We start from the raw sequence: 17306 nt of genomic DNA, 5'->3' as shown, positions 1-17306 counted from the left end.
TGCAAAATCAGCCTCTGAATTTTTAGCCACTCCTCTTAAACTATTTATTTTATTCGTACCAAACTTTTTCAACATGATGAAACTACATTAAATATGCTAAGTTGTGAATGGATAATAAATATCTCAAACGGTTTTGCTATGGCGAGGGATTAATGTCCAAAAAGGAAACACTAAAAATCTTCTAAAAATGTAATTATATACCATTTATTTCTATATAAAAGTATACAAATATCACAACTAAACCCATTTTATTCTGTTTTTGCAATTCAAGAAGAATGAAAAAGTTAAAAACAGGCTATTTAGTGCTATTTGGTTCAACAAAAAAGCAAACATAGGGCTATACTGCCCTCTTGTGTCCAAAAGGACATCAAAATAGTATATAAAACTTTTTACCAGGTAGGCCAATATTGTATTTAAATATACATTTATTAGGTATGTGTCTGAGGATATTTTCCCACCGGTTAATCGACGTGTGACACGAGTGGGTGCTTTTAAATTGCTAATATAAAAGTGAAAGTAAAAAAACGGACGTCCGCACGGACATTGATAATGGTGCACGTTGGAAAGAATGATACTTTTAAACATAACACTAAACCGCCATTAGGTGTCGCCAGGCGACCATCTTAATGAGCGAGTCATTGATTCATTCGTTCAAATGATTCGTTCCAATGACGTGAGTCATTCATGATTGAGACAGATGTTTATGGATTGACCATTGAATCTTTGAGTCAAGCGATTCGTTTCAAAATGCTGAATCATTCAGTAATGAGAAAACAAGTTGCTGTGATCTTTGTTTAACTATTTTTGCTGCTGAAACAGAACAAAAACAGTCAATATTGCATCTAAAATGTAAGTGACTTAATTGTAACTGTTTATTAACCTGTTGTATGAAATCAATGTCACAGTTTCAATCGTGATTGTATTCAGGAAATAGTTGCCTACTCGTCAAGTGAGGTTGCTTAACTCTATCATATGTTATAAAATATATAAAAACTCCATATTTGTAATTTTTATAGTCAGTATGTTGTTAACTGGGTTGCTTTTTTGTGTGCTGCGCTCATTTGTTTACAATTCTCCTGGAGAAGCAGCATGAGCCTAAGCAGTGCAACCTTGTTACCATTGATCAGTAATACATTTATTATTAACTGATGATTGCAACTTAAAATGAATGTAATGAAATTAGAATAATCTCTCGTTTTAGTGATTCCCAAGTTATTTTTTTGTTATTGACGTTCTAATCAGGCTATACTCTGGTCGGGCAAGTAAAATTCTCTTTCAGGTAGGCCTATTGTATTTATATATAAATATATTAGGGATGTGACTGTGATAACATTTTCCCACCGGTTAATCGACGTGTGACACCACTGAGCGCTTTTAAATCGCTAACTATAGTATACTATATACTAGTAAAATACAGACGTCCGCACAGACATTGATAATGGTGCGGAGTAGAGCGAGCATTTTCAATTTATTCCTATGGATGTAGGAATTAACTAAAACATTTTATTTATGTTTTTGTGTCCACTGTTCAACCGCAACCGCGTCACACACACACACACACATTCCAGAATTGCAATCTTGACATCGCAGCCTGTTCATTATAGCCCTAATACAATATAATAATAAAAATAGTCAACCTAACATAAACGAATTACACTGCTCTGTTTAAATAGTCAGTAGTACAATCTGTACCATTCACAGTAAGCAGAGCTCCACTGTGATGTTTCCAAGAACATTTTCGCGCGTGTGAAGAGGATGATTTTTTACATCGATATTGGAACACGAGTGAAGTACAAAGCCTATAATAAAGAATAGTTTAGCATCCAAATACATCGCAAATATTGAAACATTTTGATTCTAATGAGAGGGTTACGTGAGACCAACACTGCTTACTTTCGTTTTTATTTTTACATTAAATTTAAAGGATTTGTTGTGGAATATTTTGGGTGTATCATAAAATCAGAATAAGGTAAGACAAGTAAAATTTTCTGTCTTATATTTATATATATATATATATATATATATACGTATATATATATATAAGTATATATATATATATATATATATATATATGTGTGTGTGTGTGTGTGTGTGTGTGTGTGTGTGTATATATATAGATATTTATATACATATATATATATGTATATATATATATATATATATATATATATATATATAAATATAGCTGCGAGCAGCGATGGAGGGCCAAAGCCGGTGGCACCGCCATCCCCGGTGCCTTTAGGTAACTAAAGGCACCGGGGTGGCGGTGCCACCGGCTTGGGCCCGCAATCGCTGCTCGCAGCTATATTTATTATTATTATTATTATTATTATTATTTTGTCAACCTTTCGGGCACTTTTGGGGCTCTTAACATGCTCGAAAACTCTTGAAATTTTGCACACACGTCAGAACCCGCGGCCATCAGGTCCGGACTGAAGCTGGTACCCGGGCGTGGCAGGGGGGCTCGACAGCGCCCCCTGGAACGGGATCCGAACACGTGTCCATAAATCAAACACGCTTGCATGTAATAATATGAAACTCGGTACACATATAGATCTCATCGGGCCGAACAACTTTCGTGCTCTAAGTTTTACGCCAGCCAAACAGGAAGTTGGCTATTTAGCGTTGTTTGGAAACGCATGCTGTGGAATTTAATGTACTCCTCCTAGGGAATTCATCGATTCACCTCCAAACCCGGTGTGCATGAAGTCAAGACATTGAGGATGCTAAATTGCGGACGGATTTTTGATATCTCGAACGGTTTGGCCGTGGCGAGGAAACAAATTTATGGCGAAAAAATGAAACAGGAAGTGTGTTATAACTTCTGCATACATTAACTGATCTTGATGAAACTTCAGCAGTGTGTTCGTTGTAAGAGGCCGATCACATGGATGTGACTATTGTGAGTCAAAGTTATAGCGCCACCAACAGGCAGCAGGAAGTACATCACTTTCAAAATGCTTTGAAATCAGTGTCTTATTTTTACCCGATTTGCTTCAAACTTTATGTGTACAATGTAGACACACGGCAGATGTAAACCTGTGAAAGGATTATTGATATCTTAGATACTGTTACCGTGGCAATGCATCAAACTTTAATATTCTTTTTTGATGCTTTTGAGACTCTTAACATACTTGAAATTGCATGAAACTCAACAGACACATCACATTTATTAGCCAGTAGACATGTGCAAAGTTTCAGAAACGGGCATGGTGGAATGGCTCAGTAGCGCCACCTTTAGTCAAAAATGGGGGCTTAGTTTTTCCTAGAATCACAAAACTTGGTATGTGTATTGTTCTCATCAAGACGGACAACTTTCTAATTTACATGAACCATCTCCGACCAACAGGAAGAGAGATATTTTGGTTTGAATGTGGATTTTCTGAAGAATTTTCTCTCCCTCTCTCTGTGTCTGTGTGTGTGTGAGGGGAGGGGGGGATTTGACTCTTGCTTTTATATTGTTAATCAAGGTTTCAGGGGCTTTTGGGGTCCTTAACGTGCTCAAAAACTCTTGAAACTTTGCACACAGGTCAAAACCCACGGCCATCAGGGCCGGGCTGAAGCTGGTACCCGGGCGTGGCAGGGGGGCTCAACAGCGCCCCCTTGAACGGGGTTCTAAAACTTGATCCATATATCAAACACGCTCGCATGAATTAATATGAAACTCGGTACACATATAGATCTCATCGGGCCGAACAACTTTACCCCGGTCAAGTTTTACGCCAGCCCAACAGGAAGTCGGCTATTATGGGTTGTTTGGAAAACGCTTGCTGTGGAATGTGAAATACTCCTCCTAGAAAATTCACCGTGTCCCCTTCAAACTCGGTGTGCATGTAGTCAAGACTTTGAGGATGCTAAATTGCGGACGGATTTTTGATATCTCGAACGGTTTGGCTGTGGCGAGGAATCGAATTTATGGCGAGAAAAGAGAAACACGGAAGTGGAATAACTGCTGCATACATTAACTGATCTTGATGAAACTTCAGCAGTGTGTTCGTGGTAAGAGGCCGATCAGATGGATGTAGCTATTGTGAGTCAAAGTTATAGCGCCACCAACTGGCAGCAGGAAGTGTGTCACTTTCAACATGCTTTAGACAAAAGTGGGGGGGTTAGTTTTAACTACAGTAAAGAAAAAATAGTTTTTATATTGTTCTCATCAAGCCGGACAACTTTCTAATTTACATTCAATAGCTCTGGCCATCAGGAAGTCAGATATTTGGGTCTGAATGTGATTTTTTTTGCAAAATCAGCCTCTGAATTTTTAGCCACTCCTCTTAAACTATTTATTTTATTCGTACCAAACTTTTTCAACATGATGAAACTACATTAAATATGCTAAGTTGTGAATGGATAATAAATATCTCAAACGGTTTTGCTACGGCGAGGGATTAATGTCCAAAAAGGAAACACTAAAAATCTTCTAAAAATGTAATTATATACCATTTATTTCTATATAAAAGTATACAAATATCACAACTAAACCCATTTTATTCTGTTTTTGCAATTCAAGAAGAATGAAAAAGTTAAAAACAGGCTATTTAGTGCTATTTGGTTCAACAAAAAAGCAAACATAGGGCTATACTGCCCTCTTGTGTCCAAAAGGACATCAAAATAGTATATAACACTTTTTACCAGGTAGGCCAATATTGTATTTAAATATACATTTATTAGGTATGTGTCTGAGGATATTTTCCCACCGGTTAATCGACGTGTGACACAAGTGGGTGCTTTTAAATCGCTAATATAAAAGTGAAAGTAAAAAAACGGACGTCCGCACGGACATTGATAATGGTGCACGTTGGAAAGAATGATACTTTTAAACATAACACTAAACCGCCATTAGGTGTCGCCAGGCGACCATCTTAATGAGCGAGTCATTGATTCATTCGTTCAAATGATTCGTTCCAATGACTGAGTCATTCATGATTGAGACAGATGTTTATGGATTGACCATTGAATCTTTGAGTCAAGCGATTCGTTTCAAAATGCTGAATCATTCAGTAATGAGAAAACAAGTTGCTGTGATCTTTGTTTAACTATTTTTGCTGCTGAAACAGAACAAAAACAGTCAATATTGCATCTAAAATGTAAGTGACTTAATTGTAACTGTTTATTAACCTGTTGTATGAAATCAATGTCACAGTTTCAATCGTGATTGTATTCAGGAAATAGTTGCCTACTCGTCAAGTGAGGTTGCTTAACTCTATCATATGTTATAAAAAATATAAAAACTCCATATTTGTAATTTTTATAGTCAGTATGTTGTTAACTGGGTTGCTTTTTTGTGTGCTGCGCTCATTTGTTTACAATTCTCCTGGAGAAGCAGCATGAGCCTCAGCAGTGCAACCCCATTGATCAGTAATACATTTATTATTAACTGATGATTGCAACTTAAAATGAATGTAATGAAATTAGAATAATCTCTCGTTTTAGTGATTCCCAAGTTATTTTTTTGTTATTGACGTTCTAATCAGGCTATACTCTGGTCGGGCAAGTAAAATTCTCTTTCAGGTAGGCCTATTGTATTTATATATAAATATATTAGGGATGTGACTGTGATAACATTTTCCCACCGGTTAATCGACGTGTGACACCACTGAGCGCTTTTAAATCGCTAACTATAGTATACTATATACTAGTAAAATACAGACGTCCGCACAGACATTGATAATGGTGCGGAGTAGAGCGAGCATTTTCAATTTATTCCTATGGATGTAGGAATTAACTAAAACATTTTATTTATGTTTTTGTGTCCACTGTTCAACCGCAACCGCGTCACACACACACACACACACACATTCCAGAATTGCAATCTTGACATCGCAGCCTGTTCATTATAGCCCTAATACAATATAATAATAAAAATAGTCAACCTAACATAAACGAATTACACTGCTCTGTTTAAATAGTCAGTAGTACAATCTGTACCATTCACAGTAAGCAGAGCTCCACTGTGATGTTTCCAAGAACATTTTTGCGCGTGTGAAGAGGATGATTTTTTCCATCGATATTGGAACACGAGTGAAGTACAAAGCCTATAATAAAGAATAGTTTAGCATCCAAATACATCGCAAATATTGAAACATTTTGATTCTAATGAGAGGGTTACGTGAGACCAACACTGCTTACTTTCGTTTTTATTTTTACATTAAATTTAAAGGATTTGTTGTGGAATATTTTGGGTGTATCATAAAATCAGAATAAGGTAAGACAAGTAAAATTTTCTGTCTTATATTTATATATATATATATATATACGTATATATATATAAGTATATATATATATATATATATATATATATATATATATATATATATGTGTGTGTGTGTGTGTGTGTATATATATAGATATTTATATACATATATATATATGTATATATATAGATATTTATATATATATATATATATATATATATATATATATATATATATATATATATATATATATATATATATAAATATAGCAGCGATGGAGGGCCAAAGCCGGTGGCACCGCCATCCCCGGTGCCTTTAGGTAACTAAAGGCACCGGGGTGGCGGTGCCACCGGCTTGGGCCCGCAATCGCTGCTCGCAGCTATATTATTTGAATTGATCTTCGTTAATCCACCAAACAGAGCTTGAAACGTAACCACATGAGGGCAAGGGCAACATTGAGTGCGATTACCTTCGTATCCAGAGTGAACTCTCTCAGCCAGTATGAGGCAGCAGAAATGTTCCTCAGAGAGCTCAGAGTCTTGAACCTTCATCAAATATGGAGTCATCCTGAAGGGATAGTACTGCAGATCTCCTTCCTTCTCTTTACCACCACTACACACAAAAAACAGGTGCATTCAGGCCATGCCGCAATTACGTGCTTTCAGCTTGTAAAAAGCATTCACGTCCTCATAGAGCTTGTACCACCTGACCTCTGCAGATTCATTGAGGCATTGATAGATGTGCCATAGAAACACATAATTACCGGTCCGTGGACGTAAACAACTCAGGATATAACGTCATATGTTGTCTTCTCGAAACTACGGTAATTATGACATGAATGCAGCAAAACACAAACACATTTTAAAGATCATTTTAAACCAAGTCTTGCGTCACTAGACTTTTGACAAACAGCATGCTCTACTTCACATCTTAATACACAGGGCCAGATTTGACTAACAACTTGTGCCAACACAAACCCTCTTTTTGCTTTAAAAAAACCCTACTTTTAGGATTTACTATAAGAAACACAGTGAAACATTAGCACTGAGAAGGCGTGGACGGTTGTTTTTGCCAGCTGACCTTATCCATATGCATTTTTAGGAGTTTCCCTTTCAGACGCAAATTTTTGGGAGGAGAGTAATTAAACGTGATTTACTAGGTTTGCGACTTTGCGGTAGTCAGTTTACTGGTGTTTGTGCCACTGTTTAACGCCCAAAAAATGTGCTTTAAAAGCTGTGATAGTTGCTGTAGGAGGAGACTCTGCAGAGAACAGAGAGCATGTGTAGAAGGGAGAGAGCTTTCTCCACTCGCGTTCATTTATTTGGAACACCAGAGGAAGACATTATCCGAACATGTCGTTTGCCAAGCAATGCTATTTTCTGTTCCTGTATTGTTAGTAGATTACCCGCACCTGATTATCATCAGCTCTGCTTGTTTGCAAATCTACGTAAATTTGTGCTGCTTTTGGTAGATTGTGGGTGATTCTCAAATGGAAAGCTCTATCCTAGTGAGGCAAGTGTCCTTCCTAGTCCAGTCCATCTGAGGCTTGCATGCTAGACTCCTCCTCAGCATTAAACGCTAGAATGAAATGGTCTAATAAGTGCGCATGGCTACATCACACATGTTCCCACTCCCATGACAATGAAAACTTAATTTTGGAAAAATACTTTGTATTAAAAGAAAAATTATTTCAACTGGCTTTCTATTAAAACAGTACGTTGAATGACAATCGTCCGTGGCCTGACATTATTGGCAGTAATATAGGGGCATATAATATATTGGGGCATAAACTCATGCCCTAATGGTTAGCGATTCAGACCGAAGTTGCGGGGTTGATTCTCAATACCGGCAGGAAATGACTGAGGTGCCCTTGAGCAAGGCAGCTGCTGTGTTCTTTCATTTTGCACATTGTCAGTAGATCACCGGCAGAACTTGACACTCCCATCTGCGCTTCTTTGGGATTTTGGTCTCACGCTAATTAGCCTTTTAGTAAATCTGGCCCTTAGATAGGAAACAACCATTTGATTGACAGGTAAAGTGCAGGTTTAGAGGCTCAGGGATATCTAGTTTACTTGCTACGAAGTGCCTCTTAAATATTTTTTAAAGACGTGAAGGGCCAAATTTTACAAACATCATGATGTTCAGTGATCTCTTCTTTTAAAGCGCTTAATGTAGCAGTACCTTGAAAATAGAACTTTGTTTCCTGGTACAATACTAATAACCTGCGCAACCCAACTCTTAAGTAACATACTAGCCAGCCAATAATATCCAAATATTATTGTCCAGCTCTTACCAGCCACAGTGTAGTGTGCGATATGCATCAGATAGCCAGGGAATGTCAGAATATATTTCAAACCTATCACACTATATATGTATGTAATAAATCTATAAAATAATGACAGTGTTAAACATTACTTTTGCACTAATATTTATAAACACTTATCATAAATTTCTCTGACCTGATGCGACAGAAAAAGAATTTCTCCTGCATGAACTCAGTGGATGACGACTCTGCAAAACAGTGTGAAAGAGATCAGAATGTGATTAGAATGAATGTGAAAGAAATGGAGAGAGAGATAAAGAGAGTAAATAAATGAGGAAATCTCCCTCACAGACACAACCATATACTAAAGCCAGGTTTTGTAAGTGTTTTGTTATTTGAGTCTTCTTCTATTTTAAAAAACTTAATTGACCTCAAACCAAATATTGTAAAGGTGTGATTCTTCCAAACCAGAGCTGGTTGGTTTGGCTCAAGATTGAGCCGAATTGCGGAAAAAAAAAACGAATGGGGAAAATATCCAGAATCAGGCTCAATTTAAAAGTGGATGGCCAACGGTTGTCTACTGGGCAGGCAAAGAGGAACCTTGATATTGTGTTTAGAGAGAACTATTTGAAGAACAAAACAAGTTTTTACATACTTGACCTTAAATAAGTGTTGCACCAATCCAATAATAAGAATTTTAGATTTGTTGGATTTAAGACTTTCACTGGAATTACTGTTAATTTTGCTGCTATTTTATCCCATATATACTGTATATACTGCCCGGACAAAAAGTTTGGATTTAAATAGGATTTATATCAACCCCCACTGCAAAATTTAGACTTTCAGCTGTTTTCAATGAACAAATCAAACAAAAGTAATTCAAATAGCTCAACACAACAAATGTTTCAAGCGTTTCCCCCAAATTCAACTGAAAATGTAACTTTTAGTGACTTCTGCAGTCTCAAAATTATTGAACCCCTTCATGGCAAACATCTTCTAACATCTTAGTAGAACAGCCTTTTGCTGTTATGACCTGCTGCAAACGAGATGTATAACCAGACACCAGCTTCTGGCAGCGTTTCTGAAGAGTCTTAGCTCATTCCTCATGAGCAAAGGCCTCCAGTTCAGTAATATTCTTGGGTTTGCATATTGCAACCGCCTTCTTCAAATCTGCAGATTTGACAGATGCCAGATCTTCTAATCGTGATAACTGATCTCTGGCTAATATGGTTCTTCAAACGAATTTGTGGATTTGATTAAAATATCTGGATTAAATTGTTACATTATGATATTATTTGCAAATTTATTTTTAAATCAAGTCAAGTCAACTTTATTTATATAGTGCTTTTTACAATACAGATTGTATCAAAGCAGCTTCACATTGATAACATGAAAATAATACAACAAAGTTTGTTTCTAGAAGAAAATTGCATTATCGTCCACCCTAAATAAGGCAGATCAGTAATATTGTTGAATATAAAATGTCCCCAACTAAGCAAGCCAAAAGCCAAGGCAACAGAGGCAAATCATTATTATTGTCCCTGGATCAATAGGGAAAGAAAGTAGCAGTGGCTGGGACAGACTTTAAGTATCACCTCCACTTAAAAAGATGCAATCTAATCCTGTTTACATGAAATAAGCTGCTTCTGAGCAGGTTTGAGCTTACGGACCTGCTGCTATGACAGCAACTCCAGGATAAGCTTTGAAAAACCTAACAATCCTTTATCATGTCAAATCGTCAACAATGAAATCCAGCTTATTGAGTAATCCATGTAGGAAGAACGGACCCCAGGCCAGTAGAAAAAAATCCTTAGCGTTGAGCCCTGCTATATTAGGCACAGCTAAATGTGCCATTTATTATAATCAGTTTATGTAAAGGCGGTTTTAGGTTCACTTAAATTAAAAAATGTTATATTATTTAAAGCCAATTAAATATTAAAAATGATGGCTTTCAATGTATATAGTAATGCTGAATGGCTATAAGTACTCATTTCATCCCCCTCTGTAATTTTTTTTTATACAGAGATATCAGTAGCAGTAGTTACATAGGCGTAACTTGTAGGCGCTTTTTGCCATTGTCGACATTGTCCCCACCACTTTTTGAAACGTCACACCACAGATACAGATCCTAATACAAAAGAAACATCTTCAGTTGACTAGCAGAGTATTCATTTCATTCGCCTGTGTTATATAGAGGGTATATCTGTCTAGACGATCTGTGTTCGTTGCTGCTGTTATCAGTCTTCACACAGACTAACGCTTCAATCTAACGATAATTGCTATTGCAGAGACACTATTTGTAGTTTTTTTTAACCGATTGACAGCACTACAGTAGTTTAAATCAGTTCAGTGCACTGCGCATTGGTGGACTGACCTGTTCCGGTGCACATGCTCCAAGATGGCAGCCTGTATGGTGTCGTAAAACTGTAGAACACACTGACGTCACGAGGAGCCAGAAACTCCACAAACTTTCTGTCGTTGAACTCATCCTTTCTGCAGTTCAAGATTCCTGCAGCCTGTTCCGAAATGTACACAATCTTCCCCGTGATCAGGGACACCGCAACTGCAAAAATATCCTTCACACACAAAAAAACACCAAAACAGTTTATGTTACAGTTTATTTATGTTCTTTTGTCACATAATGAGTCATGTCACATTTATTTATAAAGCGCTTTTTACAATACAGATTTGTTTCAAAGCAGCTTTACAGAGATAACAGGAAAATAATGCAACAAAGTTTGTTTACAGAAGAAAATAGCGTCACAGTCCAGCGATGTTTCATTTTTGTTGTAAAAAAGTTTAGTTCATTTATCTACATAGCTGCTCTGAAGAAAATCGTGATGTCATCGTCCAGCTCAGTTCAGTTCTCATATAATGGTGTCAATGCAGGCAGATCAATATTATTGATGAATATTAAATTAAATGTTAAATATTATGTCCCCAACTAAGCAAGCCAAAAGCCAATGGCAACAAAGGTGAGGAACTGAACTGTGTCTAGATGTCCAGCTATCAAGTTCAACTAAACCACCAAAATGCAAAAACCTCTGTTTTATGGAGGACTTAAAAACATGAAACTCAAGCCAAATTTTTTATACAAAATGATTGTATAGAAATTATACAATACTTCCCAACAAGTCTTATTTTAGAGTAATAACACTGTTGTATGTTATGAGCCGCGTTTCCATTACCCTTCAAATTGCGCAAATTGAAATTGCGAATTGAAAATACACCCAAATGGAAACATGTAAATTTGCAAAAAACTCCCAAATATCGCAAAAAAAGTTTTTACGCTCGCATGAGGTGGTTTTTCAGGCAATTCGAAAAGAGAAATATTTCGCAAAAATGCAATCGCATTTAAAGGTTACAGGCCTCGAGTGAGTTCACGTAGTGTAATGGCATAGCGCGTCTGTGTTGTACGTCACACGTAGGCTTCACTATTGGCCGACGCTGGTCATGTGTGTGATGCATGTGACGCACAACACAGACGCGCTGCGCTATTACACTACGTGAACTCACTCGAGGCCCAGAGAGAAGGAAATGAATAGTGGAATAAAGTCGTTATTTTTGTTTACTTTTTGCGCACAAAAAGTATTCTTGTTGCTTGATAAACTTAAGATTGAGCCACTGATGTCACATGGACTACTTTGATGATGTCTTTATTGCCTTTCTGGACATGGACAGTATACCGTCCATACATTTTCAATGGAGGGACAGAAAGCTCTCGGACTAAATCTAAAATATCTTAAACTGTGTTCCGAAGATGAACGGAGGTCTTACGGGCTTGGAATGACATGAGGGTGAGTCATTAATGACATAATTTTCATTTTTGGGTGAACTAACCCTTTAAGTCCTACGGTGGCCGTATTATTTCAAATCTGCCGGCAGTCGCGAGTAATCTCCCCCTCGCATTCGTCACGGTGCCACTGAGTGTAAAAACGCGAAAGGCGAAGCTTGAATTTCCAGGAATGTCCCTCTTTGTCTAATGTATTTTCAAGATGGAGGCGCAACATGGTTTCCGCCATTCGAGCGACTCGCTCGTATGTATTCTAAATGGCAGCTTAAACACTTATGAGAATACTTGATTAGGTGGTTCTCATTAAGAGTGATTACTCATTAATGAGAACATATAATTTTGAAAGAGCAAAGTGTTTTTTGCTAAAAATCTACTTAAAATACTACACAGTGTAGCTTTAAAGATGACACGGTATGTTTGGACAGAAGACGAGACAGAGTTCTTTATTAAACTCATAAAAGACAGGAAATGGCGGGAAACACTGGATTCTAAACAACAAAGAAATATAATATAATTAAAATAATTTAAGGAAAAATAATGGCTGGGATATCCATAAACCTACTAACACCCGTTGCCATGATTTTTTAAATTACTTATCGCGAGAGTAATTTATGTTTTTAGTCGCATAACAACAGTTAATGGAAACAAAAAAATTAGTTCTTTATCGATATTTAGATGCGGAAATCTGTAATAAAAACACAGCTATATATTAATCTGGGATCTGGGTTCTGCAAATGCAGTCCATCACATGTAGTCTAGGACTATGTAAAGATGTTTATTGTGTTTTAACTGATTTTGACATTGGCACAATGAGCTTTCCTCAAAGATATGCTTGCAGAGAGTTTCTGAGCACATAAGTAAGAACCGTTTAAAGGTGTGTGTGTTTGTGTGTGCAACTCACAGCATTTTTGAGTGTGTATTCTGAGGTAATACTGTTGATTTCTTCAATGGTGTATGAGGGTACGTCCAGACCGGAGGGCTGACTGTCATTGATCATAAGCATCTGATAGTACTCTTCATTGGCTACAAAAACCAAGAAAAACATGCCAAGCTTACACACATATGCATTCACAAACACATAAAAACTGCAGAAATGAATTTGTTTGTGGTTGTCTGACCTTTGACTTGTTTGATGCAGCGCAGGGCGTATCTGAGAGTGTGAAGTGTGCTCGCCCGGCCCTTGCTGCGCTTGTCGGGAGGGAGGTGATATTTCAGCTCTTTTAGGGACTTGAAAAGCTCCTTCTGAGTCTTAGCCTTTGCTGATTCTTCACTACTGCAGAGACAACACACATGCAAAATGACACAGTTATTAATCCCTCTGTCATGATACTTAAAGGGGTCACTGCATGTTTTACAATGTAAAACAGGAATTACTGTAAGACCAGTCAAAAAGAGGAGCTGATCGACTTAAGTGGTTGTCTCGTATAGCTATTTAATGACTGTGGTGGAGTTACCTGCAGCCGCTGGTTGATGGGTTGTCTTGCTCTGAACTGACCAGGCTGAAAGCATTGTTGCTACTGGGAGGAGAAAGACTTTGAGAGTTTGAGCTATAGAAGAAAAATAAGAGAACAACAAATTTAAGTGAGACACAAAACGACTGGAGAATTTCTGACAAGAGGTCAGGGCATTATTATCAAGACATGCTGTTGCTGTTGCATCACAGCCGATTCATCCACACTTGTGTGAGCTGGAGGGGGGGCAATGAAGAGAGGGGTGGGTTTGTTTGGGTGTCGATTTCATTTTACAGCACCTTTAACACTGAATGAATCTCACCTCTTGTTACTCCCAGATGATGCCATGGTTCCATAATCTTTTCCGTTTCCACTGGAACTCCCCACAGACTCATTACCGTGGGATTCATTACTTTGCGACTCGTTACTGTGAGATTCTGTGCCACTTCCACTGGAGCCATGTCCACCCATCTCCATGTCATCATGCATCTGTGTTTGAGGTCTGGGAGAGGTGTGTGGGTCATGACTGCTGTCACTCCCGGCAGAGGCTTCACCCATGCGGTGCATGTGAGACATGGAAACACACGGGGACTCCGGCTCGCCCTCCTCAGACGCGCCCCTGTACATGTAGTGCTTCGGCTCGGCCTCACCTGACATGGACATGGTCAAGCTTTACAGGTCAAAGCTCCCCTGATCCCATTATATTGTTGTAGCTGAGAAAAAGAGATAAGGTAAATTAATTAACAATTATATTTATTGATTATGGAAGCCATTAATTTATCTCATATTGTTATCTTTGGCTAATAAAACTGAAATAAACTTCCATCAGCATGAGAGTCAATAACATGATGTTCACTTTTCTGTCTGAATTAATTAATTAATTCAAAATACATTAAAGAGCAATTTATGGCTTGAATACCCCACTTTTATAATGAGCGTTTTAAATGTTTTAATTAACATTAGTTAATGACAGGGTGATACAGACACACGTGACTGTATTAATTAATGAAGAGCAGTTCCAAAAACTCTTTAGTTCTTATAATATAGCCTACAGCAAATTCTCACTGGCTTTATTCATCATTCTTAATGCGTTTGTTCAGAGTCTGTAGTGCTCATAAAAGTAATAAAATATATTGTGAAAGACATGATGGGTTTTATAACATTTTATTTGTCATATTTACCGTGGGAATGTAAAAGAAAGACAAAAAAAATCGTTTTTTTTTTTTTTCATGTATTAATTATCTTACAGATATAGACTGCAATTTACGTGGACTAAAAACACGTTGACCTGCAATGCACTGCACGGTACACTGACACAGTTATGTAAAAGTCGTGCCACCACCGATACAGATTCGTTTTACAGCTGTTCTTAAATGGCATACACGCAGGAATACGGAAAACGCGTATAATATTGTATATATATATATTGTATTATAATTAGTACACCTCAAAAATATAAGAAGACTACACAAAACAAAGCGATTTAAAGTACCCGCGCATGCGCAGTATCCGACCGGTTATGCAACACTTTTTGAACGTCTATGTTAACAAAAGAAGTAGTATAAAGCCACAAACCTGCAAGAGCACGCTTTATCCACGTTTTATCCCAGATATTTGTTGGTATCAATGTTTTCCCGGGTTACATTTGTCAGAGTGAGACACACATAATGTATTTACTATCCTTTCACCGTTCCCGATTCCCTCTGAAGCAGGAGGAGTGACTCGCGCTCTGACCTGAATTCTGGCCCCTCCCTTTCTACTTCCTATTGGCTGGCGCACAAGGGTTCCCATGGAAAACACCACTGAGTGACGTCAACCCGCGCTCATTGGTGAATGGCTCCGCTAGTCTCTTTATGTAAACCGCCAAGGCGTCTCACGTGGAATCCCATGCTGACGTTATGTCGTGGAAAGTGGAGAAACCATATAAAGTTCAAAATAATGTAATCTATATTTATTTAATAATTGTATAATATATGTTGGATGATTGCCATGTTTATTATTTGTATGTGACTGGCATTTAATAAGATAAAATAAAATAACAAATATATAAAGTTCAAAACTTCATGTTCTTCATATAAGAAAATACTATTCGTTACGAGTACTATATATACTCAATTACATTTAATACAGCGAATTTTTTCGCTACAGCAAAACGCGAACAACGCTACACTGTATTTGCCCTACGTAACTACTTGCGTTTTACGCTGCTTTCTTTACTGACACACTTAAAATGTTATTATTTGTGAACTGTTTTGTATTTTTCTAGTACTGTGTGTAGGCTACGGATCTCTACTGTTACACTATTTCGGACCATAGACAGGTTTGGACCTGGACTGACACACATTGACTGTTGTATAACGCCACAGGAGACACACCCACCCACACAATGCTCATACACCGAATAGTATTTCAGTAATAGAGACAGTGAGCATGCATACATTTAGTATAAACAGTTTGGACACATGCATACTTTTTCAGGGCTTCAGACTAACACTTAAGAGCAGGAGCACTGCATTTATTTTTATATTTACTTATTTAATCATAAAAGTATAGCCTACTTTTGTTTTGCATTAATAAGTGCAGTTACTAATATTACATCATGTTTATTTCTTGGAAATGCACATTTGACAATAAAGCACTGAGCTTGAGTTGAGATGCAAATAAAATGAACTTTTAATAACAACAGTTATTACTTTTTATAATGAAATTAAAAATAAAAATAAAAATTCTGCTCTTATTAAATGTACCATTGTTAGACACAAAAAACCTTTTATATTTAACATAAAGCAATGTCATAGATCACTATTTTCCAGAGAGAAAAAATTAGATCAATTAACCTCAAAACTGAAAATAAACAAATTTGTGAAACAAATAAATTTCGGTCAGCTGTTCGACCTTCTGTCTGTGAGACTCGTCATTGTCCTGGATGAGGCCAGTGACTGTAGTGTCCTCCGGGTGTTTTGCAGTGCAGTCGTTGGTGTACAGGGGGAACAGCAGAACGCAACCTGGATGTGAGTTTTCCCAGTCTCACTGTATACAGTGCAATGAGTGCATATAAAAAAAATTCACCCCTTTTTCATGTTTAGATATTTTACTACAGTAATAATAGGCAAATCAGGGTTAGTTTACTTTAGGTAAAGGGTGTTTGTGCCCTTTTCATGAAAATCCAGTGGACATGAAAGCAGATTAATATGTTATTTTTATATAAATATCTTTAATTAAACTCACAAAAACGATTCAGCGCTGCATTTCCAGTCTCACACGTCAAATGATATTCTTATTATATATATATATATAATTTTTTTTTTCTTTTTTTTTTTCACTCGTGTGCAGGTCCCTGTAAAATGTAAATAAACTCCTTAAATGTTAGTTGTATAAAGAGTCACTGGCTGGTCTGTACCTTAAAAAAATCTAAAGGGATAGTCACCCAAAAATGACAATTCTGTCATTATTTACTTTTGAGTTTCTTTGTTCTGTTGAACACAGAAGAAGATATTTTGGAAAATGTGGGCACTGTAAAAAAGATATGATCAATGAGTCATGATAACATGTTTTAACAATACTTTAACTCATCAAAATAAGTTGATTATACAACTTATAAGTTA

At 37.0% G+C, this 17306-nt stretch overlaps 1 protein-coding gene across 4 annotated transcripts in view; it reads right to left on the bottom strand.

The window, feature by feature from the left end:
• Positions 1–15459, bottom strand: part of LOC311297170 (period circadian protein homolog 2-like) — a 43174-nt gene extending 27715 nt beyond the window's left edge. For 3 of the 4 annotated variants that reach the window (XR_014628767.1, XM_084419351.1, XM_084419352.1), the window contains exons 1-8: positions 15277–15437; positions 14024–14414; positions 13705–13797; positions 13369–13523; positions 13152–13273; positions 10832–11033; positions 8654–8705; positions 6664–6806 (exon numbers count right to left, since the gene is read on the bottom strand). Coding sequence is in view for 2 of the 4 variants with exons in the window: in XM_084419351.1 (XP_084275477.1) it covers positions 6664–6806; positions 8654–8705; positions 10832–11033; positions 13152–13273; positions 13369–13523; positions 13705–13797; positions 14024–14364 (1108 nt within the window). In the remaining 2 variants the exon portion in view is untranslated. Of the gene's footprint in view, positions 1–6663; positions 6807–8653; positions 8706–10831; positions 11034–13151; positions 13274–13368; positions 13524–13704; positions 13798–14023; positions 14415–15276 lie in introns of all 4 variants that reach the window. The other variant, XR_014628766.1, reaches the window with a different exon arrangement.
• Between the last annotated feature and the right edge of the window lie 1847 nt (positions 15460–17306).

Source organism: Rutilus rutilus (genome assembly GCF_951802725.1).
Source record: "Rutilus rutilus genome assembly, chromosome: 9".
NCBI lineage: Eukaryota > Metazoa > Chordata > Actinopteri > Cypriniformes > Leuciscidae > Rutilus > Rutilus rutilus.
Note: the sequence above shows the minus strand (reverse complement) of the source record. Positions and strands in the feature narration are given on the sequence as shown.